General features: G+C 33.8%; 1 protein-coding gene across 2 annotated transcripts in view; it reads right to left on the reverse strand.

Annotated features, from left to right (window-relative positions):
• Positions 1-14,527, reverse strand: part of usta (uronyl 2-sulfotransferase a) — a 101,620-nt gene that overhangs the window by 24,130 nt on the left and 62,963 nt on the right. Inside the window, exons 2-3 of one of the 2 annotated variants that reach the window (XM_056481702.1) lie at positions 10,724-10,767; positions 1,207-1,374 (exon numbers count right to left, since the gene is read on the reverse strand). In XM_056481702.1, coding sequence (XP_056337677.1) covers positions 1,207-1,374; positions 10,724-10,767 — 212 coding nt within the window. The remainder of the gene's footprint in view (positions 1-1,206; positions 1,375-10,723; positions 10,768-14,527) is intronic. The other variant, XM_056481703.1, reaches the window with a different exon arrangement.

Here is a 14,527-nt window from a genome sequence, read left to right on the forward strand (position 1 = left end):
AATAAAACAAATAAGACTTTCTCCAGAAGAAAAAAATATTATCAGACATACTGTGAACATTTCCTTGCTTTGTTAAACATCATTTGGGAAATATTTAAAAAAGAAAAAAAAAATTCAAAGGGGGGCTAATAATTCTGACTTCAACTGTATATGTGAGACACATTCTAACACAGAGACAAGTAGTACACTGTAGCTTTCATTTCTACCACAAAACTACAGTATGTCAAACACTAAATATTCTTGATTGGAAGGGTGGCATAAAAGATATAAATATGATAATATATATATAAGATTATTAGTTTCAATGGTTGTTATCTGGGAATAACATGCTGTACCTTTGGAATGTTGTGATTGACCATTATGAATCAATTATTTCAGAGAGCAGTGTAATAAATTCATTTAACGCATGGCAAGCCGTTGATTGCGCCTTAAATATTCCATGTAATAAAAGTCTTTTTAAGAATGATGGGATACGGAGACATTTTTCAAAAAATCTTCTTTTGTGTTGGACAGAATAAGAGTGGTCAAGTTTTTCCAATGGCTGTTTTCCACTTTCTCTCCCTCTCTCTCATCTTTCTCAACGCACATTTCAGACAGTGGGTCTTTCTGATGGCAATGAAACATGCATGTGTTCTGAGCTTCCCCCTGTAAACACTCACTTTTAATATTAGCTTTGAATGTTTACTGTACATCTAACCAGTTTACCCTCTTACACTTATGAATAATTTATCACTCACAAAATCATTTTATTCCAGCATTCAGAAAGACCCCATACTGTCCAGATGGAATTATGAAAAAATTATTGGATAGGGAAAGATTTCCAGTCAAAAAGTTCTTCAGTTTCACTTTAGTCACTTTAATTTCACTCCCCCGCTCAACAAATGTACTGTATGAGTGTTATTTCATTAGAGTATTTATTTGAGCTTTTCATAGGTTGAGTTTAGCTGTGTGGAGGCGCAGCGGCGTGACTCTACCCAAAAGGGATGACAGAATATTTTCTTTTCCTCTCCGCAAGGGAATAAAGTGTGTGCTTTTCTCCACAATGAGTGCCATTCGGATGTGTTTCATTGCCGCTGGCACACAGGGAGCATTTCCCTTGGCAAACACCTTTATTTAATCACATCAGCAAGTCATCACACTAAGCTTATTATCTCAGCATACAACACAAAGTCTCATAGGTGTTATTTGCCCCAGACACACACTCACCCATCCACTGACCTGCTCATGCTTTGTGAGTCTGGTTTTGTTATGGATGTCAGAGGACACCAGGTTAAACTGGTGCTTTTCTGCCAGAATCCTTAGCAGCAGGACCACTGTCCGACTTCCACACTTGCCAACCCTGTTGTAGATCACCTGACTTGGGAATGGCAGTTCCTAGAGACACAGATATTCAAATGCATAAATGTTATTATTACAAGAAAACCAATTTTCTAACCAATTTTCACACCCATGATAATTTTTATGTTGCATTTAATAACTGATAACCTACAAAAAAAAGTCCATAAAAACAGTTGTTTTAAGAAAATAAAGAAATGTGAATTACAATTAGGGCTGGACGATATGGCCTAAAATCTAAATCTCAATTAATTGAACATTTTAACTCAATTACGATTCATTCGTTCATTCATTTTCTTTTTAGCTTAGTCCTTTTATTAATCAGGGGTCACCACAGCGGAGGGAACCGCAAACTTATCCAGCATATGTTTTACGCAGCGGATGCCCATCACTGCAACCCATCACTGGGAAACATCCATGCACACCCATTCACACATATACACTACAGACAATTTAGCTTACCCAATTCACCTGTACCACATGTCTTTGGACTTGTGGGGGAAACCGGAGCACCCGGAGGAAATCCACGCAAACGCGTGCAAACTCCACACAGAAAATGCCAACTGACCCAGCCGAGGCTCGAACCAGCGACCTTCTTGCTGTGAGGCGACAGCACTACTTACTACATACACTTTCTACTATCTATGATTATTTATTGAACATCAGCGTTGAACAACTGAAATTAAAACACATATTGCCTAAAAAGAACAGTCAAAAAAACTAGGAAAATTGAAAAAATGGACCTGGAAAATTTAGATTGATTACAGGTTCTGAATGTTGATTACTTTTGATTACTTTTTTCATAATTACAAGTCAACTTAGGTATCAAAACATTAAATAATGTATAATAAGTATGTATACTGCAAGATAAATATTTTTATATCTGCTATAGAACTAAAGGGTTATCCCGTTCGAGACTTCGAGTCAGTAATTATAAATATTATTCGCATGAATAAGACACTTTTGAGAATGTTTCAGTAATATATTTACCACTAAAACTACTGAGGCAGTTATTTTGAACATTTTTACATTTTGTTATTTGTTTGTAATAACTTTGTTAAAATAATTTGAAGCAGTCTAGTAACTCGTACACAATTACAGTCTATATTCCAAAAACATCGCCATTCTAAAATAAAATTCTGGTAGCTCCAGTGTAGGGCTGCACAATATATTGTGTGAGCATCGATATCTCAATGTGTGTGTCCGCAATAGTAGACAATGTTGAATTGAAATTACAGTTGATCAGAAACCACAGGTCAAAACATATAAGATTTGTGGATACGCTGCAGAATTGAACCATAACGGAGTGAAATTTCATGTCTTTTTAAGGCCTGTGACTATGTGAGTTTTTTTAAGGGAGTTTAAAGCATTTTAGCATTGCATAAATAAATTGAATAAAGATTAATTTAATATTATTATTTATATGATCAAGACTATGCAACATTATTTTGCATTTGATTATTGCATTTCTGTACCCAAATACTGATAGACTCTGCCCAGAAAACCAAATAGTATGCGTTTATTGTACTGTAACATCTGCTCCATTGTGTTTATTTTTGACAGTGTTTTGTTTATTATATGTATATAATAAATTATATAAAAATATATGCATGTTTCACTCCCCTACAAAATCCTCCTAATCAATCTAAAGCAATGACTTGGCAAATAGAGCTATTCTAGTCATCTGGTGAAAATTGTATTTATCACAAAATATATCGCAGTGAAAAAAATATCACAATGTCAGATTTTTCCAATTTTGTGCAGCCCTACTCCAGTGTAATGAATGAGTCAGAGGAAAGTAACCTGGATGAAACCGGGGTCCAGATAGCTCCTCTGACCCCTTTGATTGTGTGTATTGTAGAAATGCAACCCATTTCACTGCACTTCTCATGACATAGGATGTGATGCGGGTTATACAATTTCTTCTCCACAGTGGATATGGTTTCATTAAACATAATACAGTTACATGTTGCTTGTAGCATGTTTAACAGCAGTTTCAAAGTAAAATGTTTCATTTCTGGGGGTAAATTATATAAACGTGGTAACATTTTACAGCATTGTTTGTTGAATGTCACAGCAGTTGAGAAATTCAACATAATGACTTAAGAAAAAAAGAAGAAGAATACTTTAATTGCATTTGAATTGAACATACTACCACCTGAAATAAAAACACATGTGCTAAAGCAATCATGCCTTTTTCCTTGCTGCTTTGAGCTCTTTTATCAAACTGAGTTCCTTTGTGTCCAAAATTAGCACCATTGAATTTACTATGCCAAATTACAACCGCATAAATAATGTTATGAGCTTAGTGATTCAAAAAAAAAATTAATATTCAAATATGCTGGATTAATGCAGTGATACTTTTGAGAGTAAATTGCTATTAAGAGGTGGAAAATGACTGTATTAATGAGTAATCAATTCAACTGATTCATTCAAATGATTAGTTCATGAAAGAAGCAAACACATTTTACAATAAGGTTGTATTAGTTTATGTTCATACATTCACTCATTTTCTTTTCGGCTTAGTCCCTTTATTAATCCGAGGTCGCCACAGCGGAATGAACCGCCAACTCATCCAGCATTTATGTTTTAGCGGATGCCCTTCCAGCCGCAACCCATCACTGGGAAACACATACACACATTCACTACGGACAATTTAGCCTACCCAATTCACCTGTACTGCATGTCTTTGGACTGTGGGGAAACCAGAGCACCCAGATGAAACCCACGCGAATACAGGGAGAACATGCAAACTCCACACAGAAACGCCAACTGAGCCGAGGCTCGAACCAGCGACCCAGCAACGTGAGGCGACAGCACTACCTACTGCGCCACTGCTCCGCCCTTAGTTAATGTTAGTTAATGCATTTACTAACATGAACAAACAATGTACAATACATTTATTGTGGTATTTAGTCATGTATGTTAAAGTTAGTTCATGAAAATAAACTTGTTAATTATTAGTTCTTGTTAACTCGCAGTGCAATAACAAATGTTAACAACTATGACTTTGAATTTTAATAAGTCGTTAGTAAATGTTGAACTATGATTAACAAATGCTGTGCATGTATTGCTCATTATTAGTTCATGTTAGTAAATACACAAACTAATGAAACCATATTGTACAAACACTTTTAGTATTTTAAAAGGATCATTATATCATTGACTCACTTGAATTGTTCAAAAAGGCTGAATCATTCAGTAATGAAAAACAACATGCCCATTGATTCTGCTGTGATCTATTTTTGCTAACGATATAGATTTTCACAGAATGTCACAACTCATTTGAACAATTAAATAAAATAAATCTCAAATTTGAAATGGTATTGATATTTATGAACACAAACGACACTCTTGTGTGTGTTGTTGGCTAACTATGCTTTGATTGAACACTACACTGTAAAGCCCAACAGTCAACTTAATCAAATGAAATGAGTGTTGTTAATTCAAACTTTACTGAAAGTTAATTCTACTCATTTGAAAAGAGTTTTGAACTCAGTGTTTAAGGTAATTAGTTAATTAAATACCTCATTACTTCAACTTAAATGGAGTAAGTTCACAGTACTCATATAGATTCGTTTTTAACTCAAACAGTTTGTAGCAATCAGTTTCCTCAAACGGTTTAAGTTGCCTTAACTAAATGCATTTTACAGTACTCAGTTGGTTTGACTTTTCTTCATTTATCGGGTTTTACTGTGCTCAAATTGCTTCGTTTCCTCAAATGGATTAAGTTCACAGTACTCATTAGGATTAGTTTTTGAACTTAAATGGTTTATTGCAATAGGTTTCCTCAAATCATTTGAGTTACCTTAACTTATTGGGTTTTACAGTGTATGAATACAAGAACTAAATTTTTACCGCAGTGTGTTTGTTCAGTGAATATTTCACCTGCAAATTGCAGTTAAACGTATGTGTAGGTATGTTTTTACATATTTCCACTCGGCCTAGACTGAAAAAAATGCTCCTGAGAGAAATAATTAGAGTCGAAAGTAGTTTGACAGTATGTGTTTGTGTTTATGCATTTAATGTGTGACATGATTTTAAACGCACATATTAAGTCAGGCATGTAAATAACCTCCCTTCTTGTTACCTAAACCAGCCCCCTTCCAGTCTAGACCCCCTCATGCCTTTCATTACTCTCTCTCAGTCTCACGCTTCATAGTGAGGAACTGCGCTCTCGTCCAAAACAACAAATATGGTTCAAGTTGAGGGAGAATGCCCTCTTTTCACCTCGCACACACATAAGAGGCCTTGTCTGAGCCCAGCTGCCTCGCTAATTCTCCCACATCCCATTTTCATTCATTCTATCTCCATTTCCATCTCACTCACCCTTTTATTTCCCCTTTAATATGAACATAATCAGACTTTATATTTCATATCATAAATGCTGTAACAATGCAAAATAAATAATGCATTCCGTTTCATTTAAACTACTGTTTAAAGTTTTGGGGTTTTTATGATTCTCAAGATTTTTATTTTGTTTTAATTAATTATTTTTAATGCTTTTATTTAGCAAAGATGCATTTAATTGGTTAAACATGGCAGTAAAGACAATGACATTGTTACAAAAAATTTCTAGTACCTATCAACTGTGTTCTTTTGAATGGTCTAGTTTACTAGAATCATAGTTTGTCGCTGTTTGCCCAAGTATGTGAATGCCTGTTCAGAGTTTGTATGCTTATAGACTTGTTTTTCCACAGCTGTGAGATGTTAATAGTGGTTGTTGTCATTGCTGGCTTGAGGTCTTTTCGAAACTGTGGGGGTTTCAGCTACTTTCCCAGACTAGACAGATCCACACAAAACATTGTTACCCTGGAAAATGCTAGTGAAGTTTACAGACAGGTACATCTTTTTATAGCGAACAGAAGAGGTCCAGGTAGAAAGTGGATGATTTATATACATCCACACACTCAAGTGGACTTTGATTACATTACATCACATTCAGGAAGTCACATTTTCCAAATGTTTTATTCTAAACTGTAAAACTGTATATACACTTCTATGTATATACACACATGCTTTCCAATACATTCTTGTGCACATCTGTCTGAAGGGCAGAACATTTTACATTAAATTCACTTGACGATCTGTTCTCAGATGGAATGTACAGTGAATACACTGAAAAAAAATTATTCAAAGATGATTCCTTGGATTTACTCAATTTTTTTTACGTTGAGTGGTTGTAAACAATTTATTTGGGTTGAATTTAAACAAACAAATTAAGCTGAACATTATTCAATTGAATTAGTTTGTTTAAATTCAACACAAATAAATTGGTTGCAACAGTTTTGCATGCAACACTTTTTTCAGTGTAGTAAGCTGGTTTGCTAGCATGCTGTTCCGAATTCCCTAGCTCTGAATACAGCTCTGTTCCCCAAGCAAAAGCAAACATAGTTAGTCTCTTTTTAAAGCAAATCAAGCTTAAACACTATAATTAAACATAGATCTGTTTGAGTCTCTTTCTATTTCCTCTGAATGTCTTTGGCCAGCTGCTGATGCACACACTCTCATCTCTGTCTGTCTTTGGGGCTTAGGGCCAGAGAAGAGCTTCAGTTATACACTGTCCAAAGAAGAAAGTCTTCTACCTTCTGTTTATTTCAGTTAATTTTTTTTTATTTGTATGTACAGTTGAATAAAAATTATTAGCCCTAAATAATTTTTTTTAATGATTAAAAACTTTATAAAATAAATCAAGTTATTAGTGAAATTATTAGTGATTTTCCTTTTCAAATATTTGCCAAATGATGTTTAACAAAGCAAGGACTTTTCACAGTATTTCCTATAATATATTTTCTTCTGGAGAAAGTCTTTATCGTTTTATTTTTGCTAGAATAAAAGCAGTTTTTAAATCTTTTAAAACCATATTAAACTAAATATTATTAGCCCCCTTAAGCTATATATTTGCTTCGATTGTCTACAGAACAAACCCTCGTTATACAATGACTTGCCCTATGACCCTAACTTGCTGAATACTAGTGTCTTGAAAAATATCTAGTAAAATAATATTTACTGTCATCATGGCAAAGATAAAAGAAATCAGTTATTAGAAATTATTAAAGATAAATTACTAAAACTATTATGTTTAGAAATGTTTTGAATAAAATATTTCCCTTAAATATGAGGGGGGGGGTGACTTTAAAAAAGTATGTACAGCATGTACAAGATATTTATTTATTTTCTTTTTTTTTTTCATTTTATTACTTACTGTTCACATATAAAGCACAAAACAACACTGAATTTGAACAAATAATTGGAACCAGATGGAGTAAATGTACTTTATATTCTGTTTTTATTTCATTATTTAAGAATTTTTAAGCTTCTAATAGATACAACTAAACAAAAACAAAAAAATTAGGCTGATTTAAACCTGCTAAAAAGCTCTTAATGCATGTTTCCATCTTGAGCATCAGAAAAAAGCATCTTCTGATAAAATGCAAAGTTTTGAAATGTGTATAATGAGTTCCTCAGCTATGCTTAGTGTGAAGAGATGGACCTCAAAATGGTCCTCAGCTGGAAAGTGGTCAAAAATGTAGAAGATGCCAAAAAACAAAGAATGTGGAGGATTTTTTTCTAAACAGTGGGCTGTTTAACTGCTCAGGACAAGGCACTCACAAACAACTATCAAAAAAGCTAAATGCAGTCGTGGATCATCCAGATAATCACACAATGTTAAGATTCAAGGGTATGTAAACTTTTGCACAGTTTTTTTTTACAAATGTACAATTTTGTTTAGTATGTAAAGATGTGGCAATGTGTATGTAAACATACTGTAGGAGCAGAACTGTATATACAATTTAAATCTAATCTTCAAGATTCACTTCAAAACACTTCATCTTATTTGCTAAACACCCTCTAAAACACCATTTTTTTAACAAACCAGATGGTGCATTTACAGAACTGATCTCATGAGGTTATTGGATACACTGTAGATATGTTTTTACTGTGGTACTGAATGCCTCTGGAGTGTATATATTTAATACAGGAAACGTCGGAATGCATCAGAACAATCCCTCTAGAAAGAAACAAACAATAAAACATTGCTTGTACAGTTTATATTATGCACTGGACCATCATGAAATTCACAAGAGTATTTTTATGGGTGGATCCTCCTCTTCTGTTCTCTTCTGTCATATTCATGTGTGCTCACACTCAGTTCTCAATACTATCAATGAATCATTCCAGCATTCCAGAGTCTGTGAATCATTTGAAACCAAAGAGATGGAAAATAGCACATGTATTGCAGAGAAATGAGAGTTATTCTCTGGAACTATATTTAACCGCTAAACACCGATTATAAACACTGATTACAAACACTGTTATGAATCATTTCAAATCTACAGGGAATTGAAACATGCAACAAGTGCTTTAAGACTTGCATCTTAAAACAACTGTGTCCTGTAACGCATATAATGATTAGTTATTCAACACGTCTCTAAAAAACCAGAGACAAACCGCAGGGATGGCTCTAAACCTACTATTACGAAACAGAGCCATGGTTCATCCTCTGAGCAAACCCAGTTGAAACATTCACGTGGTTTAACCTCTTTTGCAGAGTGCATGAACCAACACTCATCTTAAATCAAACTGGCTCTTTATACTCTTTCTGTTTCACGTTCTCTCTCTAATCTCTACATCAACAGAGATTTCCTCTTTTTAATGGAAGCGTTGATAAGATGAGCAGTCATGAAAGTATGCATCAACTTAACATTCATAATTGCTTTTTTTGACACTTAAAATTTCAAGCATAAACATTAACATTTTAGACTCTTTCTGCCAGCTAAATGCTTCATAATATCAAATGTTTTTCAGCTTTCATTTCATAATATCCTAGCAAACTGAAGTCTAAGTCGAATTGACTATTGTCAGATACGCATATTACTCTGGTTTACTTTTCACACGTTTATACAATTCTTTTTTCTTTTTCTTTTTAAAATACATTTTATTGATGACTGTTTTTTATAAGCACAAAACATTTATACAATCTATAATACTTTTTATACAAACGGTCACAAAAATAATTTTTAAAATTTTTTTATTTCATTTAAATTAATTTAAAAAACATAAAATAATAATAATAAAAAACACACACACAAAAAAACAAGCACCAGTCCATCCAAACATGCACCATATAGAGTAAATAATTTACACCATCAAGTTTACTTGATCAAACTCAAAACATTGAAAATGGAGTGGAAAAGTAAGAGTACAATTGTCCATGAATCATTAGTGTCCTACTTTCAACTCTTAAAAAGATAGGAAGAGGCCCCAGGTTTGTTTCAAACTTTTTATAAACATCTGCCCTAGCATAACTAATTCTTTCAAGCTTAAGAGCAGCAACCATTTCAAGATCACCCGATATGCTTATACACTTGGTGCAGTTCATTTGAATATTCAGTCGTTCATTCGTTCATTTTCTTTTTGACTTAGTCCCTTTATTAATCTGGGGTCGCCACAGTGGAATGAACTGGCAACTTATCCAGCATATGTTTTACACAGTGGATGCCCTTCCAGCTGCAACCCATCACTGGGAAACATCCACACACACTCATCCAACTTATCTTATCCGATTCACCTATAGCGTATGTCTTTGGACTAATGGGGGAAACCGGAGCACCTGGAGGAAACCCACGCGAACACGGGGAGAACATGCAGAATCCACATAGAAATGGCAACTAACCAAGCCGAGGCTCAAACCAGTAACCTTTTTGCTGTGAGGCGATGGTGCTACCCACTGCGCCACCATGACGCCCCACCACTATATGATCACAGCAAGCTACGGGAAAGCTCATTTGAATATTTTCCACAAAATAAAGCAGTTTTGTTTTTTAAGTGCCTTGGTTATTTTAGATTTTAGTTATACTTCAGATTTTTTCAATGATAAATAATTGGTTTATATAAATTGTTTTCTAATTTTGACATCTACTGTATGTTTAAAAGCGGTTTTTGGTTATTTTGCATCTTTATTTTTGCTCCTAAAAATGACTTAAGCAAACCAGAACCAAAAATTTAGGTATTAAATAAATGTTTTTCATTCAGCAAACCTGAACAAAAACAGTCAAGGACTATAACTTTTATATTTTAACACAAATAACATGGTCTTGGCCAGGCTGTATTGTAAACTGGCTATTGATAAAAATGTCCTTCCTACTGTACAACTCAACCTTCCTGTTTTAATAAGAAATACATCCACATAGGACACAAAACCACATTCTTCAACATTCTTAAACGTGAATGTGTTTGAGGGTTTCTGTGTGTGTGTGTGTGAGAACTTCCAGTCACTGTCAAATCAGAGGAAATGAGTCTACAATGAAAACTAAATCCTGAACTGATTTCCTCTACAATGAGAAGGCCAAAGAAACAGGACAATGCAAAAAAATCAACAACTCACCCTCGGTGTAGGAGGCCCGTGGTCATCAACAAAAGTGGATTCTCCTGTGAAGAAAATTGAATGTCAGATTGTGCTGATTACAGAAAACATCTGTTATTTAGTAAATAATAAGCTTAGAGAGAAATGCAGACAAAACAAAACTAAACCCATTTAAAAACTCTTCATTCCAGCAGTTTGACAGTCTTTTGGCTTGCTTTAATGGTTTGCATTTGTGCGTTTTGCTAGTATTTTCGATAGTTTTGATATCTCCTATTGTTGATATGGTTCGTCCTTATTCAGTTTACACTGTGGTGTTGTTGTTTGAATTTTGTTGCTGTCTGTTCTTACCATTGTGTTACAATTTTTTCCTGATCCTCATGTTTGTCATTGAGGTTAGAAAGGCTGGTAGGAAAGTAAGTCACGTGACACATCTCAACACGTAGGTTTGCATCCGTCTAGAGATACATTAGGTAAGAGGTTGTGTGTCAACCCTTGTATTTTTCGTTACATTGTTAGTTAGTGTAGATTAGGTAGGATATCATTGATGTTGAATATTTATTTTTTTATGTCTTTTGTTTACTAGATTAGATTAGAGGGGATTTATTTAAATATTAGTCAGACTGTTTTGGTTTTGATCTTTTCTTTAGCGCCACCCAAAGCCAGTCTTTCTGAAAATTCTGTTAATTGTTTCTAAAATTGTAAAAATTGTAAATAACTCACTGTTTCACCATCACCACTTGTAAATAAATCACTATTATTTGTGCGAAAGTTATTATTGTCGATCCTTACTTTGTAGAACAATTTGCTTTTGAGTTTCTATTTCAACCAAATCCTCAGTCCAAGTGTGTGACCCTACTCCTCTAGACTATCCAGGGGGTGTAACATAATTCATCAGTCAAATAAATAATTGTATGACGCTTTTATAGTAACTTACTGCTTGCTTTCATCATGTTTAATACAACTGCAAAAACACTTAATGTATGCCCACCAAATGCAGCAGAATGTCTTGATCAAAAGTCTCCATCGTCTTTCATCCAAAACTCCTAACACAATCCTATTAGACTGGCTAGATTTCGTCTAAAAAATAATTTAAATGATTGATCAACACATATCTGCACCTTAAGATGAGACTTTCTTTTGCGGCACAATCAAGAAAGGTCATAGGTCATAGATCAGTAAAACAATATTTTCCTTTGCAGATTGAGGTACACTGTGCCTTTAATGCTATCTGTTATGATCTGCCTGTGTCTGTCTGCTGAATAAATAAGTCATCCAGCAACACAGGGCTGCTATACTTCTCAGCCTATCTTCAACTTTCTCAGTGTGAGGCTGAGCAAAAGAATGAGATATTCAGACATAGATCGATGATTTCTCATACACAGAGCAAAAAGTCATAAATCACGAATAGTTTTGGCAAAGATAAATCACAATCAAACTGACGGTGACATGCAGAGCGCAAACTATCACAGGGAATTTATTGTTGTTGAATGTATTGTCCAATAACACCTGAAAATATTGCTGTGTAAGATACTTTCGTATAATATACAGTACTTGAATGTATTGTCCCTTTTGGATAACATAAAAATGTAACAACGCTGAAGATGTGACAGAATAAGCAAGTAATCTATAAGTACGGTAAAAACACTATCAAGGCATGATTCTTGTATATTTTCTCGTTTTTTACCATTCAAGAAAAGATGAAATTCTCACCAAACCTTATTTGATTAAAAAAAGCAATAAAACAGAATAAATCACAATTTAAATAACTTATTGTATATATATATATATATATATATACATATATATATATATATATATATATATATATATATATATATATATATATATATATATATATGTATGTATATATATATATATATATATATATATATATATATATATATATATATATATATATATATATATATATATATATATATATATATATATATATATAAAAGTAGTCAAAAGTAGTTAATTCTGGTGATGGAAGAATTACTCCAGTTTCTAGTGTCACATGATCCTTCATCTGATTTAGTGCTCTACAAACATTTTTATCTTTGCTGAAAACAGTTGTGTAATTTAATATTTGTGTGGAAATATGATAACCGGTTTTCAAGATGTTTTGATTATTAGAAAGCATTTACAACAATTTTACTGCTATGTTTTTTTGCCAACCTGAAATGACAAATAACTGACCTCAAGTCTTTTAAGCAATGTCAGCGGGATCCATCTGTTTGTATTATCCATCAGAGGACATCAAGTTCCTTATTTAGTGGCTGCTGTCAGCCATGAGATCCTGTTAACAGGGCCATATGTCTTCTCAAGTATGTTCACTATGTGTACACTACATTCATGTGGACTCGTTTGCTGCTGACACACAAGACATGTGAAGTTATTATACAGCGATAAGTGCTTGTCAGGTTTAAAATAAACCTTGGAGGAAATTGTGTTAAATACTCATGTACCATTCTTGAATTGGGTTGATTTGTAGTAATATGGTAAAATATGTTGTTTTGTAGGCTGAAGTCCAAAGAATGCTTATTTTTTATCAATTAAATTTTCTAAATTATTTCAACAAACAACAGTAATGATGCATGATATATCAGCAGCCATAACAGCTTCAGCTATTTAATAAATGCTTATTAAATAAATTATTACGAGAATCATTATTTGATACATGGATAAGTTACAAGAGCAGTATTTACAATTCAGATTCAGTATAATGTGCAGCATTTTATAGCATTATTATAGCAAAATAAAAGAGCACTAATTTCTCCTTATTCAATGTCTTTGTGCCTGTTTAACATAGGGTGAGTCTCAATCAGCTCCTTTGTTTAGTAGTCAGGGCACTGATCAGGGAGTTTCAGTCCACTGAAACGTTTGCTCCTAGAAAAGCCCAATAATGCACTGGAAAAAAAATCAGAGAGCATTAATACTCATTATGTTCACTTAAAGTCTCTGTGAACCAGAAGTCTTTGAGATTTTTAGTTTGTTGATGTGCTTCCAACTGAAATGGAATATTAAGTAGGGAGCAGGTTTTCTTTTTCTGCATCATTCACTTAGCAGCAAACTAATAATAAGAAGGGCATGATTAAGAATACTGTGGCTAAAGCCATCAAACTGATGTCATCAGAGAAGGACTGCCACTCCAAAGGCCAGACTTTGATTGAGGATTACCAAAAAAATAATAAATAATAATAATAAATTGCAGATGCACAAGATCCTTTTTGTTAAAGAATGCATTATCTTCTTAGTTTTAACCATAAATGAACATGGTTAGACAGGTACAGAACAATCTAGCAAACATTTATAAATGGGAAAGGATTGCAATATTGCTGCTGGTATATATAGCAATCAAATTATTAACCTATAATGTACTTTTAGAAAATAATTGTGTTATTTAAATTGCAGATTTGATGACGTACGGCAAAGACATTCTTAAGTCATGCTCAGTGTGCCAATATCTAGTGAACCAAACTCACAGCCGTCCCTACCAGTGTCTGAATTGGTGTACATGACCAAGGGTCTCATGTACAAAGACTTGCATTTTATTCATACTAAAACCTTGCGTCCGGACAAAGCTGTAAATGAGCGTACACAGTAAAAAAATTCAGATGTATGAAACACTGCGTATGCGGAATCCCATGCATATTCTCTTTGTACATCCAAATTAACGGGAAACTGAGCGCATGTGCACAAGCGCAAGACCCCTCCCTGCCTCCTCCCCCTAATAAATATGGTAATGACTCTACTTTGGCAAAACCAAACGAAAAAGCAATGGCAAAAGCAAGCAAGCAAGAAGAGACACTTCACAGAATGTGA

The sequence above is a fragment of the Danio aesculapii genome, chromosome 20 (assembly GCF_903798145.1).
Source record: "Danio aesculapii chromosome 20, fDanAes4.1, whole genome shotgun sequence".
NCBI classification, from domain to species: domain Eukaryota; kingdom Metazoa; phylum Chordata; class Actinopteri; order Cypriniformes; family Danionidae; genus Danio; species Danio aesculapii.